We start from the raw sequence: 15,551 nt of genomic DNA on the forward strand, positions 1-15,551 counted from the left end.
CCTTCCCAGAAGCGCCGTTTAACCTCCTCATCTAGGCCCACATGCGGCGCATAGGCGCTAACGATGTTTATGGTGCACTCTCTAACCATCAACTTAATAGTCATTAATCTATCATTCACTCGTCTAACCTCAACCACCGACTCTCTAAGTTCCCTATCCACCAAGATGCCCACTCCATTCTTACCTTTCTGGACTCCTGAGTACCAAAGTTTATACCCGTCCACGTCCCTCGCCCCTCGACCCTACCCACCTTGTCTCCTGGACACACGCTATATTGACCCTCCTCTTCTGGAGGATCTTCACCAACTCTATAGATTTACCCCTCAATGTACCTACGTTCCATGACCCAATTCTCAACCTACAGACACCCTTGTTCCCTTTACCTCCCTTGCCTCCCGCCCCACCCCCTAAACCCTGCCCTACCTCCCGCCCCACCCCCCGTTCCATGACCCAATAAGTAAATGCTTATTTAAAAAATCAGTTTCAACAAAAAAAAATTTAGCACTTCGAACTTACCATCAGCTATTTACAATCGGCTAATTCAAAATTTTCGGCAAAAGAATACCTATTGGCTGATATAAATACGAAGCACTAACTATTAACTCTATTTGGCCCTCACATAGACACACTTATTATTATAGGAAGAAAACACAGTAAATGTCACACCCTCACGTGGGCAAACCAGTCCTTGAATAGTGCAAATACTCTTTGTAGACTAGCAATGTCCCTTGGCCACTTCTTCCCTGTCCTTAAATACCCAAGCCGTAAGATCAGAAAGAAAAATGTTTAAGACTTCCTTAAATCAACGGCAAGGGGGGAAGGAATTAATTATTCAAGATTTTAAACCATTGGAGCGAAGAAATATTGAGTCACTACGACATTGTGACGACAAATTTTTATATTTAGATTGTGAATTTAAACTTATAAAGGTTTTTAACCCATGAGGATTTCTGAGATTTGAAATTCCAACAAATTTTTAAGTGGAGTTGTTTCGTGTTTTAGTTTGGAGTATTGTTGTCCAAACCTTTTTGGGATCTATACACAAATAGCCGTCCATATTTATTAAATTTTTTTAGCCATATACATAATTTATATATTGATTATATACAATTATATATATATACATAACACATAAATTATGGATATATTATACCTCAATCGGTTATTTTTAGTTTAAGCGGTCGGGTGGACGACTATTTAGGTTAATTCTTCAACATTTTTCGCGTCAAAAGAATGGGTAAATGTGTAATAGTTATTGAAATAGTGGCTAAAGCTTGATTAGCGGCCCAAAATTGACTATTTATTGAAGAATTAGCCCAAATAGCCGTCTACCCTATGACTTAATTTAAAAATAGCTGGTGAATGTATAATAAATGCATATTTTATCTATTAAATGTGTATAATTGTCTATAATCAACGTATAATTTATGTATATGGCTAGAAAAACTAAACAATTAATATGGCCGACTATTTGTGTAAAGATCTCTTATTTATTTTAACGTGAAGAATTAATCCAAATAGCCGTCCATATTTTCTATTAAATTAAAAATAGCAGTCGAATGTATAATATATATAAAATTTATGTACAATATATGTATAACTGTGTATAATTAATTTATAATCTATGTATACCGGCCAGATAAAGTAAATATTAAATTTAGCCGGCTATTTGTATAACAATTCCTTTTAAGTTGATGGCCCAAGAAACAAGTTTAGGCCAACCCAATCAGGCCCAATGATGACGGGGTCACCTAACTGTGTAACACAAACTGTTGTGACAAAGCTGTTGTCCCATTAGCAACACGTTACACCATATTTTCGAGCTCGTCAGCCATGGCTTCGAAACTCGTTCGTAACCGACTGAGAACCCTATGCAGAATCTCTCAACTCAGCAATGCTCGTTTCAATAATAAACTCAGAGACCCCAATTCCAACTTCCCTTCGTTACATAATCAAGTAAAATGGCGATCTTATTCGGAAGTTTCTCAGCCAACTCCTATAAATCCTCCACCACCTCCATCCCCTAATCCCTCCACCACCTCTACAAGTTCTCTCAATGAATTTGAACTTGCTAAATTCTCCGCCATTTCCGAGACCTGGTATCATATAAAGTTTCGCAATTTTTTCTTCTAATTGAGTCATAGTTGTTTTTGGTACTGAATTTGAGTTTAAAATCAGGTGGGATGCAGAAGGACCGTTTAAACCATTACATATGATGAACCCTACAAGACTTGCTTTCATTAGGTCCTCTCTTTGTCGCCATTTCAGGTAATTATTATAGTATATTAGCAGCCTTCTTTTCATGCTTATTTTAAAAAAATCATGCTGGGCTGTTTTTAGAGTTCGTTAGTACATTGACCTCCCTTATTTGCAATTTGTGTGTAACAAGCCCCTGCCTTTTTAGATAGGGTAATCAGCCAATTGGTTCCTATTTTCCGTTACACTTTCTAGAAAAAGTTACTACAAAATTTGCACTTAAAATTAAAAAACAGAAAATCAAATTATCCCTACCTTTGGCTCTACTCGAAAACTCTCAGAAGTGCATGTCTTTATAAAGAAGCTATTTGTATTTATTGTATCAACGTCCTAACAATGTGTTGGTGAAAATACAAGGAATTACAGTTGAAAAAATAAGATGAAGAAAAATAAATAAACATTCTTCCCGCTTAGGCACGGATATCTCGCTCTTTTTAAGGAGATTCAAGCCCATTGCGATAGAATCTCACCGGCCCCGCAGTAAACACTCTTGACTTGTCCCTTCCAGGACACAACTGCCCGACAATGTCGTATGACTCGAACAAATTCTGGACAAGTTATTGAGTCCAAAGCTCCACAAAAAATGAACACCTTCCTTAACGAAATAATATTCTCTATTGTAGAGAATAAGTTGGAAACTTAGTTTTCTTCTTCTCTCAACTATCTTTTTCACTACACTAACCTCACTTTTTCATGTACACTACAACACTTTTCCGATATCCAAACACAAGAAAGAAACATCATTATTTATAGGTGTAGAATTTCTTCCATAAAATAAATAACAAGGTAATGTGGTAATAAAATTTTAGAACATGGGTTGGTGGTTACAAATTTAAGTTTTAGTGGGTAATTAGTAGTAGATCATGGTGTTAGTGGTTATATGAGTTATACCAAAGATAATGACCACTTTCTTGCCAATTTATAGCCACTAACATCACAAAAAGAAATGCACTTTAATATTATAATTTTAATATTAAAATGCACATAACACCAACACAATGTGTGGCTCAAACCGAGTGAATTACTCTGATTCAAGATGGTGCATTCTTATTCATGCAGTGTATTTTGTACATCTTGACACTGCTCTACATGCACTTTTTACTCTTGTTGTATCCCTGGAAGCTAAACCTTTTTTCGTTGTATCAGGAAGGATCCAAATTGCACTAGACCTTTTGAAGGATTAAAGTTTGTCGATGTTGGCTGTGGAGGGGGAATTTTAACTGAGGTATGCATTCTTCAAGCTTAGTACTTGATTGAGTTCACTTGTACATTTGCATGACAAATTACTTTTCTCCTGTGAATATAGTTATTTGCCTATTTGAAACGTATGGCTTGGCAATGGCGCCCAGTGTGTGTGTGTGTGTGTGTGTAACCATGCTGCAAGATATATACACACATCTCATTTTCCCTCTTAATTCAGCCTTTGGCTCGAATGGGAGCTACTGTCATGGGAGTTGACGCTGTGGACAAAAATATTAAGATTGCTCGCCTTCATGCGGTATGTTTTACTCTTAGATGTTCCCGTTGTGCACTATTAAACTGCTGTTTTAAGTCTTGTCTGGTTAATGTATAGTTTCTGAAGATCTTTCGCGCATGAAATATTTTACTGTAGTCATCGTTACGACCTTACCTTGAGGGACAATTGCAATTTTGCTCCCATCAAAATTATAGTTCTTTTGATGGTCAAAGAGATTGGGAAGAAAGGGGTACTAGGATTTTAACGTTTAGAAAAGTTTTGAGCTTATCACTAGAATGCTTACTGTGAATCAGAAGTACCCAATGTTGACAGAAAATGCAAGAACAGTTCCAATATAGAACATTTGCTTATCTGAAGTTCCTTCTGTCTAGGTTTTGAATCCTACTTAAAGGTCCACTAGAGATGAAGCAATGAAACTGTTAAAGAAACGAGATCTTTCTTCTTCCCTTCTAGGTGATCTGAGAATAAAGAAATGGTTAAATCTGAGGCATTATTGGGGGAGATGGAGCAATAAACTGGTGTTCATTCAGACCAGTGGTTCATGCTGCTGGCGTAGAAATAGTGTCATAAGTTTGACCAGCAGATAAAGTAGACACATTACAAAGTCCAGGGTTTTAGTAAATTTGGCACAAGACACTCTGATTAAGATGTATAGATTTTGCCATATTTTAACCAAAATGTGCAAAGTTCTGTTTGCCTCTTCCACTCTTTGAGTCTCTTCCTTTTTGCATAAAATGGGAACAAGCCAGACTATCCTCTAGATCTTTGTTTTCGTGCAATCATATATGCTGTGATGTTCTGGGATGTTCGCCAATTGAAGTTGCACTCTAGCTGTTCCTATGATTGATATATACCAGAAAAATAGATTATATTCAAAAGATTGCATTTTTTATTGAACTTTAGTCCATGTAACTGTGTCGTAATCATATTGGATAAAATATATGTAGGGTACTAACTTTTGGTATATGAACTAAAAAAGTAGTTCCTTATTTTACGTTATATTTTCTTCACAGCATATCCCCATATCTAGATGTGCTTATCCTTCCAAGAGACCAAAGCACAACTCTTGAGCCCGCGACAACAATTTTCAGTGACAACTTCGGGTCTTTATGTACCAAACAGTAGTTTAAGAAATGAAAAACACGGGGTGTGTTCTCTAAAATCTTATTGGTGATGAAGTAATCGAAACAACTTCATAGAACTGATTAACTTCCAGTTTAAGGAGTTCTAAGCTATATTTACACTTATAGATTCAGCATTATTTTTGCTTTATTAAGCTGTAAATCCTATTTTAAATTCTATCTTAGTTTTATGGGTGTGTGTCTAGAATTCATGTTCTGGTGTTAAATTCTGTTAAAACAGATTTTGCATTATTTTTAAGAATAAAAAATTGATATTGCATTATTTCTGAATTTACTTCTTATGCTTCTTCCAGTATCTTTTTTGTTGATTCTGCTATGTAGAGAGTGACATATATAATACATGATATAGTGTTTTAATGGTGTCAGTGACTCAGTTCCACTTATTATCTTCGTGTGTCTCCATGTCATACCTATACAGATATGACAGTCAAACCCGTATCCTTGCTATGTAGTGGATACTTATGGACTTCAATATTTCTTTCAGGATTTGGATCCAAAAGCTTCTTCAATTGAATATCGGTGCACAACCGCTGGTACATGTCTGTCTTGTTTGATAATAATTAAGTTCAAATATTGCTGACTTCTATGTGCATGTTAATTTTCTATTACAATATACAGTGATCGGACACCATTTAAAAAGGAACAGATCTATGAGCAGGTTTAGGTGCCGGAATTTGTTGGTGCCTTCTTTGATTGAGAATTGGAGAACTAGTCTGCATTACATCGGCTATCATTATGAAACCATGTCAATGGACAAACACTGCTTTTATCTGCTCAACCTATCAATTTGAAATGAATTTTGGCATCCCTCACTTTCATTCCTACATAATTGAAGTGGATTCTGATCAAAACTGTTGTATGTCATTGCCTTTTGCAAATTTTGTGTGGTTCTGATTTTTGAAATTATTGCCATTTAACTGTGTGAACCACAAGAGTGCTCAGTATTTGTTGGATCCTCAGATCATCATTGGTTAGCCTCTTTTTTCCTTATGGAGATTATGGAGGTCGGTAGTTGATCGGGATAGTGTGCTATTCATGATAATCAGCACAAGAGTTGTTAAAGCCGCAAACTCGCTGCATTCATTGACCTGTGTGGTTGGTTATGTCCTCACTGTGAATTTCACTTTCCAGCAGATGAATGCAGAGAAAACTCAATTGAAATGTCATGTACTTGGTCTACTATATTAAATTCTGTCTACTTTATCTATTTCTCTCCATGAATGCTTTCTTCAGTGTAACATAATAAAAAACACTTATTACTCAAAAAGGATAAAATCGTCAAGCTTCAGAAAGACTTGAATTTAAAACAGATTGCGTATTCAATTATGGTATTTGAACTTGCAAAATTATTGGAGCTTGAGATCCTGGTGAAAGAAAAAAGGTATGCAATAATTATTTTGTGGCGATCTTAGTTGTTTGTGTCTCTGCTTTAAATTCTAAATTTTTTTTCTTTGTCGTTATGTTTGCTTTCCTGAAGAAATTATAAGTAGAAAAAGAAATGGACTTTGCCATGACGCCTGTACCTAATTAAATTCCAGAGCGGCTACTGAAAGTGTTTGAGCATTCAAGCTATTTGTTTTAGTTATATGGCAATTACTCTTATGTCACAAAGACACGGAAACATTAATGATTTGATGCTTGTGTATGTTGATAGTTTTTAATTATGTTGTATAACAACCTTGGCTGCTGAGATATGTCTTGAAACTGCAGGAAAAAAGATTTCGGTAACCTTATTTTAAAATCCTGTGTTTATCTGAATCTCAAGATTATTCTTCGAAAAATGACACTATTGAATGTTATGTCAACAGAAAACCTGGTCGAAGAACAGAGACAATTTGATGCTGTAATTTCTTTAGAGGTATGATTTAGTAAGTAATACCTAACTCTGTTCTAAGATATTTTAACTTCTTAATTGCAATCCGACAGTTTTAGTAAGCTGTACTTACATTATTTGTATCTTTTGCTTCGCAAGCTTTCACTATTAATTTGGAGTTTGCGCCGTACATTGAGTTAAGTCCTTGGTCTTTTGAGCAGATTTACACTTTTTTAGCTTTGTTGCACTTTCTCTAGTCTGATAATTGGAGGCTGTTAGAGTCAGACTGTGACATTTACTGATACGGATGGATTTATGTAATTTGATACTTGTACTATAATTAAATAAGATGAAGTTGATGGCGATCAAGCAGGTCAGATATAAACATTTGTATACACATCACACATGAACATATGAAACGAATAATGGAAATTAAAGTCCGTCTTTTTTTCGTGTGGGTGAGGGAAGTGGGTGCGGGAAGAGAATATTTGGGCCTGGTTTAAAGGTGATTGCAACTCCTTGTTTTTTCTTTTTAAAAGTCCATGTGCATGATCTTTTATTCTGCATTTTTATAGTTGGGTTTGGTTATTTTAATTTTTGTTTAAGCTGATAAACAAGCATATACTGGACTGGAGTAGTGTATAAGTAACCTCTTAAATGATTAAATGTAAATGACATGTTACAAAGCGATGGACATAATGAACATGAGCTAGGAAGTCTGAATGCTGAAGTGAAAATGCAACATTCGGGTCAAAACTTCTCCTGTTCTGAGTTCCCAACTTTTGATCCGATCTATACTAATATGTGAATCTTATTTTCGTCTTTGCGTAGGTGATTGAGCATGTAGCAGATCCTGCTGGATTCTGCAAGTCACTATCAGCATTGACAATCCCTGGTGGCGCTACAGTTATATCCACAATTAATCGTTCAATGAGAGCATATGCAACAACGATTGTTGCAGCAGAGTATCTCCTACAATGGGTACATATATTTAGTAATTTCTACTAAATTCTGGTCATTGTTGGTTTTATGTCTACACACATATGGATTGATTTCTTGCAAAACTTAAATGATCCCAAAATGTCCCATAGATATGCATATATGCTATTTGCCGGTGCACTTTAAAACTATGGATCCAGTTAAAGCAAAGGTGTTTTTGTATAGTTCTCTATGTATTTCTTCTTTTAGCTTAAATTGAACTTTCAATTTATGCGGATCATTTTTATGTTCTTGCTTTATCATACGTGTAAATGGAAACAATTCTGTTTAGCATGTTATGTCCTGGATTTAAAGATGATTATGCTTCAAGGTATGCCAATTACGTTCTGCTATTGAATTTGTTACGAGTCTTCTTGCTGATATATACTATTGTTATCTGTGCACGAGAGTTGCCATGTTAGCAGGAAAATTTCTGCTGATTATCTGTAGCAAGGAAATATGGAAAGTTGGTGCTCCTTGAGTATCAGCCCTGAGCCCTGCTTCCCACGTCTGTGTTTGTTTGTCGCCTTCTTGTATTTGCTTTCATAGAGTTAGAAGAGACGAAGAGTTTAGATTGATTTTACCATTCCAAGAACATAATGGTTGTACATTGATCATATTGCTGCCAGCTTAACTTAACATATTCTAATAACCCTGAATGGACTTTGCAGCTTCCTAAAGGGACACATCAATGGTCAAGCTTTGTAACCCCAGAAGAACTAGTCCTTATTCTTCAACGTGCTTCTATAACTGTGAGTGGACTACCTGCCTTTCTGTTTTCAGCTAAATCATTATCAAACCCCATTTCTATGTTTTTGCGCCACTCTGAAATGGTAATCTTGTGCATTTATCAGGTGCAAGAGATGGCTGGATTTGTATACAACCCTTTGACAGGTCGCTGGTTTTTATCTGATGACATCAGTGTTAATTATATTGCTTTGGGAACAAAACCAGCCAATAGCGATGAAACTCTAGATTAAGTTGCAATAAAGTTGTCAATTTTATTCTGCTCTTATCTCTTAAGCCATCCTGTAATTGTATGTAATCTCTTTTTTCCACTTTGTTGGATGGTGAATGCAATGCCCATCTGTTCTCACATTTTTTGTTTTCCCTTGGAGGGTTTGAGCTATGTAATTTTTCTTTTTGAATATTCTGAATTACTAGCAGACATCATGGTATTGGGAAATACATCAAGTTATAGGCAAATTTCAAAACTGGAATAGTATAAGCAGACTAAAGTCTGGCCACTTCTCTTACTATTTTTCGAAGAAATCTTTTCTTATATAAATACAGTACCGTGAGCCTCGAAAAAGGGAGTGCATTCCAGACATCTCCATGCCAATTTCGCTGCTTTGTGCAACTCATGGCAAACTTCCTTCTATTGTAGGCGAAGCTTATGTTTTTTTTATTTGGTGTGTCTACGCATGTTTCCCCACAGATTGTTCCTTTCATCTTATTTATTTTATTCATCGAGCTAGTAGGGTAAGGATATTCGTCTATCAAGAATATGTATAGTCGGTCAGGGATGCAACTGCAATCAGAAGACAATAGCTAATGGGGTCATAGCTTGACCTCCCGTAGCAGGTTGAGAATCAAGTTAGTACAAGATCCATGTAAGTCCTGTGACGAGAATTTGTGGGGTTCAGACATTGGTATAGAATCACGAAAAGCTTTAAGACAGATTTTAAAGAACCTCGTTGTGAATTTTGTGGTACTATTTGGTTGCATCATACTTCTCCGCGATTTCTGTTTTTTTTATTCCCTTCCCCTTTGATCCCCCTTTTGTTGGAGCTACGACCCTGGGTTGTAGGTGGAGGGTGCTGATCATCTGAGCAATCCCGCAATTTCTGATTTGTAGTGAATGTTAGGGAAGTTTGAGATGATTTTTAGGTATACAAAGACGAGAAAACTTAATATTCAAATGCAATGTCTTAAAATGGATCTCGTCGTTTAATACCATGAAACAGACGTAACATAGACTTTTTTCTTTGTGAGACATACACCTCGTGCGTTTGGGCATGCTCTATACAGTTTCGTCTTGATGCATTGATGCAAGAAATTTCACGCTGACTTGTTCACCAGACATGCACGGACATACATTTCTGCATTGTACAAGTCAGCGTGAAATTTCTTAATTAGTTTTGGTGACTATAAAATAAACTTAAATTGGCCAACTCTCGACTCCTCAATACCCATAGTTTAATTACAGTACTAAGAGCTATTGCTTGACTAAATTACTTGTTGAGGAACATATAACACGTGGGTTATATAATGTAATTGTAACTTGTTTCACTTGGAGATAAACACATTTTTCTTTTGAAATTTGGTTACATCTCAGAGTAGAAAACAATATTGAAGGAATAGTCTTGGAGGAGAATTCTTTGTTTACTCATAAGGAGGTGATGTACACTCTGATAATATTATTTTTATATAATTTATGGTTTTTTTCTTATCAATATTTGTTTGATTTGTTAGGATGTTGTAATTGTTTAGTATCTTAAGGCATTTTTATACTGTTAGTACTAGGTTTGCATGCTTCTATAATATGTTAAATTTTCAACTGTTGAAAATATTTGTAACACATTTTCAACATTTTGAATTCTTTTACTACTTTATTAATTTATGAATAGTAAAATTTTAAAACTTAACAGTTAACAAGGCGTACCATGCATCGGGACGTATGCCATGCCTTGCCCTATATCAGGTAAAACATCTCGCATTGAGCCCCTCTTACACTATTCATATGAAACTAGTTTTATTTGGGATCTGTTTGGAAAACCACTAGATAATTAAAATTGATGTAATTACTAAGGTAGTAATTACGATCACCTATTTATTTGTCATAATGTAATTACAGTGTAATTACAAATATACTGTTTGGTTGCACACGTGTAATTACACAACTAGATTAAATTTAAAAGAAGTAATTATCAAAACTTAAAAGTTAATATAATAAATATATGCCTATAAATGATTTCTTATAAGTATAAATGATATTAAATTTGGTATTTAAGAAGCATATTTTTTCTTGAATATACACTAATTAGTAATCATATATTTATAACTAATATTGTAAAAATAATTGATATATATTTTCTAAATTAATAATATTTAATTTAATTAATTATAAACTAAAAAAAACATAAGTTTTGTAAGAACATCATGGACTACATGTTTGATAAAATAAATTAATATTTATAAATATAATGTCATAACATTATTAAAATGTTTGACAAAACTAATCTATCAATTCTAATTAAAAAATAAATAACATGCAGTATGAAATAACAAGCCAATACTACAAAAACAAGTAATTTCAAACCATAAATATAACATAATTTCAAAATTCAAAATTCAAAAAAAAAACCAGTTGAACATATGTCAAATTCCAACATAATAAAAATAAGTTTCGATACAATTTAAGATTAGGAAACATAATAAGTTTATAATCTCATTCAATAACGAATTCTACTTTAATGACAACACTCATTATATGCCAAGTTTGTTAATGACTCATTAATTCTTATATTAGGAGGTGTAGTTTCAAAAACTAGAATAGTAACACAGTTACGCTAAATAAAGAAAATAAGAAATAAAATATACGAGCAACTACATTGCATCACAAGAAGTAAAGGTAGAGAAATAAAAGATAAATAATGTATAAAGAAAAATATATTTTAATTAAAAAAGAAATTAAAAAGTAAAAATAAAATAAAAAATTAAAATAATGAAAATAAAAAGTTATAAAAAAAATAAGTTAAAATATAAACAAAATGTAAAGAAATTAAAAAATAACCTTGTAATTACACAGTGTAATTACCACCAATTCTCACCTCCCCTTAGAATTGGAGAATGTAATTACACCTCTCCAATTACACCGAGTTTACATGCTGACCAAATAATTACTTGGCCAGACAAACATGCCAAATTGTGTAATTACACCCAATTACACCCAAATCCAATTCCTAAGTGGTTTTCCAAATAGGCTCTTGATGTTCTCACACTTCCAATTTCCTATTTTACAAGAAATCCAAAAGCACTATTTGCAAAAGATGTATGATCACTTTTAGCCCGCGCCAGAAACTATTTACATTTGGTAGCCGAAAAAGTGTATAAAATTTGTATAATTTTTGTATATAATATACAGAATATATATATACAAAAAATATATATTTTTTATACATGTTTTCGGCTATTATTTTTACAGCGACTATACAATATCATTTTTACTTTGCAATACTATGGATTGAAAACAATGGAAAGTATACACTCAAGCCCGCAAAAGTTTTATGAAAAAATACAGAATTGCGCTTTGATGTTGCACAAAACAAAGTAATCATCATTTTCTTCAACAGCCGACTTTGATACTTTAAATGCCAGTGTAGAATCTCTCTTACCGCCTTGTAAATTTTGATCTCGAGGAAGAAGCCATAGAGGAAAAACCACCTGTTTTTTTTGCAGGGGAAATTTGGCTGAGAAAATTGAAAATTTAAAAAGAAGATTAGAGAATAATAGAATATAGTATGTTGAAGCATCAAAACTGTAAGTAGATCTTTACCTGTGGCTGTGATTTCTTTGCACAGCCTTATTCTTCATAGCTGCGAGATTCTTTACTTCTCGACTGTAAGAAACGGCAGAAACAGAATCAGCTACCTGAATAAAGAGGCTCTTTCAAAGAAGCGGAGCTAATTGAGCAACTCACACAAAAACATATACAAGTTACTAGAAATGTTAAGCTTCTTAACATAATTTTCCAATCAAACTGCATATAAGCTAAAGACCAAGAATATACATTCGACACACGCCCATGAAGATAGAGACCGTTGAGGACAAATTTAAGAACACAAACACAAACTCTGGGAAGGATATCCAATATGGAGTGGGGGAAAGAGTGCCTATAGTTGCATGAATACAATATCAGAACCATGTGTTCCAACGGAGGCCAAACTTACCTGTTGACAAACTCTATTTTTGCCTTCTTCATCAAGGTACTCTTTGTGTTGCAAAAACTGCTACCAGGTCCACTACCTACAAATTACCCTCTTTACTCAGGAACAAATACAGAAGTAACCTTTTTTTTTTTTTGATTTGCACCGGGTGTCCAAGTCTCTTTGAGCCCCGACTAATCCCGGGGGTGCACAGGCCCTCGGCAAGGAGTTTCCCGCAAGTGCACCACGGTTAATTCAGGTTTTACCCAGTCCGATGGCCCTCAGAAATTGTTTGCACCCAGTGGGTTTCGAACTTGAGACCTTGAAAGGGAGCAAACCCCAAGGCTCAAGTCAATTGCCACCAGGCCAACCCCTGAGGGTTTAGAGAAGTAACCTTGTTACCTTGTAAGGTGTATCTTATGACAAAATACCATACATTCTCCAATAAACATTACGTATTGACTTTGACAATGAAAAGGGATCAGAAGAAAACATGAACGTACCCCAAAAGCTTCTTTTATTGCTAGAAGGTGGAACCTTTGTGCAGACTCGAACTTGTCGGCTTTGCCGTTCTACAAAGACAAAAGAGACCGTCCGACTATAAGCCAAATATAATGGTAAACTTATACCACATCTCCACTACAAGAGAAATAAACTAAACAAGTTTCAAGAACTAGATATAGTCAGATGTGATCACGACACAACCTATCACCATAATAACCAAATTAAAATTTCTGAGGAGGATTTGCTTAAATACTCTTGAGCTGGTATGGAATTTTGTAATTTATTCTTAAAAGTACTAGGAGAGGATGGTAATACTTACTGGGAAAACAAATCAAAGAACAAAGAAAACAGAAGTAAAGCACATACTTGCATCTTCCTTTTGATACAATTCCTTGATTCTTTCGAATGACCTTTGTTGAGTCTCCTCCACTTCTTTTGACTTTGCCTGCAAGTAAATTTATACCCTTTTGTAAATGTTGAATGATTTGGTAATCACAATAAGAAAAAGACATGATCTAATACTAAACATACTGACATACATCAAAATAAAGGAGTAAAAGCATGGAATGGGAGAACAAGATATGAAACGATAAATCACCTCATACAACAGTTTCCATTTAAATATTACTTTCTTTTGCTTCATTCTCTCGACCACCTGATTGGTGCTCTTCTCACCGAACTGAATCTGGTAGAACCTCTTCCAAAGTCTATCCGTCACTTGACTGAGATCTCTTCCCTGAAAGAAGAATTCAAAAGTTAAAATTTTTAGCCTGCTCTGGAACACTGTAAGAGGATAACCTAAACATAGAGTTTCTTACTTGTGTTGAATTCTCCACATGTATTAACTGTTCAAGAGTACAGTGAGGCAAAATGCGCTCTAGTAGATGAGAATCTGTTTCACCAACATCCCCTAGGTATCTGACATTATCTATAGCTGTCTGAACACATAAATCTACCAGTGAAGGAATCATACGCCTCATTGTTATACGTTGTTTATGCCGACTATTTGCTCCAATCTATTCTGGCCACTTACACCTTCACAGGAAAAGCTAATCAGCAGCAAGAAAAAATTGGCCGAATATAATCCAAATTTAGAAACATTTAGTATATCCAATAGTAAGCCAGGCAAACAACAATTTCCTGCTTTGAGGCCTCTAACCTTCTGCACCTTTCTTGCTGTACTCCAAAAAATACTTTTTGCACATATATAGTTGAATTTTCTTGTTTCACGTTACAGGTTATGAAAAGTTACAAAATGATGCTTGAGTATATTCCTTACTACATAATTCCACACATGTCGAAATTTAAGCAACTCTCAGTAATGTAACACAGCTCTGACTCCACTTAAAAAATTATTGCTTTAGGAAATACTAGAAAAGACTCAAAATAGTCCCTCTTTACCAGTTTATTTGATCATGTTTCCTTTTTGGTCCGTTCCAAAAAAATGACCCTTTCTATATTTGAAAACAATTTACCCTTGATGAGAAGTTTTTCTAGCCACACACAGGGGCAGATCCAGCCCTTCGATACCGGGTTCAACTGAACCCAGTACTTTTATCGCGGAGTACAAATTTATGTGTAAAATTTATTACAATTGCAACAAATAGTAATGTGACCCATAACTTTAAAAAGATAATTGATTAAATGCTAAAAACCTTAAGAGTTGAACCCATAGAGTTTAAATCCTGAATCCGCCTCTCGCCACACATATGGACACATAAGCTTCAAAAAGTCTTTCTTTCTTTCTTAAACTCATTCAGTCAAATAGTTCACATAATTGACATGGAGAGAGTAAAATTTTCAGAAATTTAGAATTTGTGGATTATACATAAAGCAATGATCTAAGGCGTCGATTAATCCTACAGTAACCGACCGGAAGATTATAAGTCAACGGTAATCACAATTAACAGATCAAATCAACTGGATCATTGAATTCCACAAAGCTGTAGGCATAATATTGAAGTTGCAAATCAAATAAACGTGAATTAAGCATAAGAACTTCAGGTATATAAATTTACGGATCGAATTATAAAATTATTACTGAAAACAGGATCTAAAAGAGAACTGACTCACCGGCACGTGATCGGAGCTGAAATTCGGCCGACGGACTCCGACAAAAAAAATCTGAAATCTGAACTTGAGAAAAAGGAATTTGAATTGCAATATGATTTTTACAAACTTCTATGCATTGGAGGATTCATGAAAAATACTGAAAATACAAGAATTGATCGACTGATGGAAGAAGACGAATACGCCGATGAGAGGTTTGGTTGGTATATCCCTAAAGTAATATCGAAAGCGTTGGAGCACGTGTTCCTACGCGCTGTGGCTGGCAGGTAAATATGGGGCCTTCGAATTTGGATTGAAAAATTCGGGCCCAAATTAGTGAAAAAACAGTCTCCAGATGGGCTTTGGAAGAAAAGAAGTGGACTCCTTGTGTGATTGGCTTACAG

The 15,551-nt window shown here is 34.8% G+C and overlaps 2 protein-coding genes across 2 annotated transcripts; one reads left to right on the forward strand and one right to left on the reverse strand.

The window, feature by feature from the left end:
* The first annotated feature begins 1,781 nt into the window (after positions 1-1,781).
* On the forward strand, positions 1,782-8,904 carry LOC107822696 (ubiquinone biosynthesis O-methyltransferase, mitochondrial-like). Its single transcript, XM_016649289.2, has 9 exons — positions 1,782-2,099; positions 2,179-2,268; positions 3,403-3,481; positions 3,677-3,754; positions 5,360-5,408; positions 6,684-6,733; positions 7,520-7,669; positions 8,338-8,418; positions 8,521-8,904. The coding sequence occupies exons 1-9, from the start codon at positions 1,834-1,836 to the stop codon at positions 8,644-8,646; spliced, it is 969 nt and encodes a 322-aa protein (XP_016504775.1). The 5' UTR covers positions 1,782-1,833; the 3' UTR covers positions 8,647-8,904.
* A 2,804-nt stretch (positions 8,905-11,708) lies between these two features.
* LOC107822617 (uncharacterized) lies at positions 11,709-15,357 on the reverse strand. Its single transcript, XM_016649192.2, has 8 exons — positions 15,172-15,357; positions 13,917-14,133; positions 13,697-13,834; positions 13,465-13,543; positions 13,098-13,166; positions 12,619-12,694; positions 12,225-12,287; positions 11,709-12,138 (listed from the first exon to the last, which is right to left on the reverse strand). Exons 2-8 carry the CDS (start codon positions 14,076-14,078, stop codon positions 12,060-12,062), a joined length of 666 nt encoding a protein of 221 aa, XP_016504678.1. The 5' UTR covers positions 14,079-14,133; positions 15,172-15,357; the 3' UTR covers positions 11,709-12,059.
* Between the last annotated feature and the right edge of the window lie 194 nt (positions 15,358-15,551).

Source organism: Nicotiana tabacum, chromosome 2, assembly GCF_000715075.1.
Source record: "Nicotiana tabacum cultivar K326 chromosome 2, ASM71507v2, whole genome shotgun sequence".
In the NCBI taxonomy this organism is placed as follows: Eukaryota; Viridiplantae; Streptophyta; class Magnoliopsida; order Solanales; family Solanaceae; genus Nicotiana; species Nicotiana tabacum.

Bases quoted from the DNA above. Each gene is read 5' to 3' on its own strand.
- LOC107822617 (XM_016649192.2), bottom strand. From the start codon at position 14,078: ATGAGGCGTATGATTCCTTCACTGGTAGATTTATGTGTTCAGACAGCT. The intron at 13,544-13,696 runs GTGATTTATCGT...ATTTACTTGCAG, and splicing joins AATGGAAACTGTTGTATGAG to GCAAAGTCAAAAGAAGTGGA. The intron at 12,288-12,618 runs GTAAGTTTGGCC...CGTTTCTTACAG, and splicing joins AAAATAGAGTTTGTCAACAG to TCGAGAAGTAAAGAATCTCG.
- LOC107822696 (XM_016649289.2), top strand. From the start codon at position 1,834: ATGGCTTCGAAACTCGTTCGTAACCGACTGAGAACCCTATGCAGAATC. The intron at 2,269-3,402 runs GTAATTATTATA...TCGTTGTATCAG, and splicing joins TCTCTTTGTCGCCATTTCAG to GAAGGATCCAAATTGCACTA. The intron at 7,670-8,337 runs GTACATATATTT...TGGACTTTGCAG, and splicing joins CAGAGTATCTCCTACAATGG to CTTCCTAAAGGGACACATCA.